The sequence below is a fragment of the Phytophthora infestans genome, genomic scaffold, assembly GCF_000142945.1.
Source record: "Phytophthora infestans T30-4 supercont1.52 genomic scaffold, whole genome shotgun sequence".
NCBI classification, from domain to species: domain Eukaryota; phylum Oomycota; class Peronosporomycetes; order Peronosporales; family Peronosporaceae; genus Phytophthora; species Phytophthora infestans.
The window spans coordinates 777,516-779,309 of record NW_003303707.1 but is presented as its reverse complement, the minus strand read 5'-3'; the positions used below and the strand labels follow the sequence as shown (position 1 = coordinate 779,309).

The window sequence follows — 1,794 nt, the reverse complement described above, 5'->3', positions numbered from 1 at the left end:
TATAGCTATCAAAATCACGTTTTCGTATGGCCTTTCGTAATATTGGTTACGCATGTAACTAGGTCTGCCCTTTACTCTGGTCTTGTTGCCTCTGGTTTCTTTCTTGTCGGACAGGTGCTTTTGTTCAGCTTCCAGTCTGTTTCGCCTTCCTCGCCAGCGGTCTTTTTCCCCATTTGTCTAACTTGAAGAATTCCTCCTCCGTGGCAACTTTTTGATCGGTGTGTTTCCCCATGACCATGGTTGTGTCAGTGCTGAGCTGGTTGTTGAGATTGCCTATTCGGTATCGATTTGTGTGCTTGAGATCAAGTTTTGAAATGAACGATGCGGGCAAGTCCGACTGAGCCAAGCTAACGATTCACTCGTCCGACATTGGGTGATCTTGAATTTCTTTTGTGCAGCCATCCTAACGCTTCCGAGTGATACCTACGCCCAACGGAATCCGCTCAGGAGTGGTGGCATTATTGTCTCGTCATTTGTCGCGCAGAACATGAAGCCATTATCTTTAGGGGAAAAGGTTTGAAAACCCCCATTAGATGAATTGCGACACCCTCCTTAGTAACTAAGTACATCTAGATGAGATTGGTGAGATGATGATATGCCCCATGAACTTCTTTGCAAAAACGAAATCACTGCGCTATCTAACATGTTCGATCTACCAAAAACACCAACAAGAATGAAAGAAAATGGCAAATGGCCTGTATCCATCTGAAATACGACACTGTAGTATTGGTTAGCGATTATTCCATTGATGCCAAATATATCGTTTCTGCTGCTGATGTGGCAAGCGCTGGTATACAAAGGATGGCTACCGCCACATCACACCAGATAACCGCGCCGAACCTCTACCAGCTACGAATATGTGCGAGGACTTGGTTGTGTCGTTAAAAAAGCCAAGTGGCTACAGAACTACAAATTCCGAATAAACGGTTGTCATGGTGGGCATTTTCGATCAACCATGGACTCGCACAACTCGCGTCAAGGTAACGATGCTTTAGTCAACCGTGGCAGCATTCTAATATGTCCCATTTGTCGCCAAGAAGTGGGTAGCTGACGACAAGAACAATGAAGTGGATTTTTTCTTCTCACTACAATATCAAAAGGTTCTTATTTGGTTCGCTACTATATTAATATATGAAGAGGATATAAGCTCCTCACATGGATCACAAAGGGTTCATATTGAACTGGCTACTAAAGTGCTAGACTAGATATCGTTTCCACTTGCACACCTTCTCTCTTTTACGGCATCGCCGTTTGCTGGTGGTGGTGGCCTTCGTGGGGGTAACCGTGTCCTTCATGAACGGGTTCGGACTTGTCGCCCTTGATCTTTTCCTTCACGTCATGCATTTTCTCCTTCGCACGCTCCATGAGAGACGGCGAGAGAGACTTTTCTGCAGCCTTGATCTGGTGGTCTAGCGCGCTGAGGCTGAAGTGGTCGCGAAGAATCTTACGCACGAGCGTCTCCACGGTCTCGGAGCTCCCCATGACGCCTCCGTTATCGTCTTTATTGCCGCCGAGAGCACCGCTGTGGTGGCCCTCATTCCTGACACCCCCCAACATGCCTCCGTGTGCATTTCCTTCTTCCCGGTTCTTGTCCAAGACACCTCCGCAAGATGCACTGGTGTTTCCTAAGAAGCCGCCGTCCTCACCTCGCTCGTTATTGTTCTTTCCGAACAAGCCACGGTCTTCACCTCTCTCGTTCTTTCCGACGAAGCCACGGTCTTCACCATGCTCATTCTCGATCTTTCCAACAAAGCCACGGTCTGCACCACTCTCGTTCATACCGACGAAGCCACG

At 47.7% G+C, this 1,794-nt stretch overlaps 1 protein-coding gene across 1 annotated transcript in view; it reads right to left on the bottom strand.

The window, feature by feature from the left end:
* Window positions 1–1,156: 1,156 nt before the first annotated feature.
* PITG_17230 (uncharacterized protein) overlaps window positions 1,157–1,794 on the bottom strand; it is a gene marked incomplete at both ends in the record, with an annotated part of 1,256 nt that continues 618 nt past the window's right edge. The window contains one exon of the mRNA XM_002896835.1: window positions 1,157–1,794. This exon is cut by the window's right edge and continues 618 nt beyond it. Within this exon, the coding sequence (XP_002896881.1) occupies window positions 1,237–1,794 (558 nt within the window).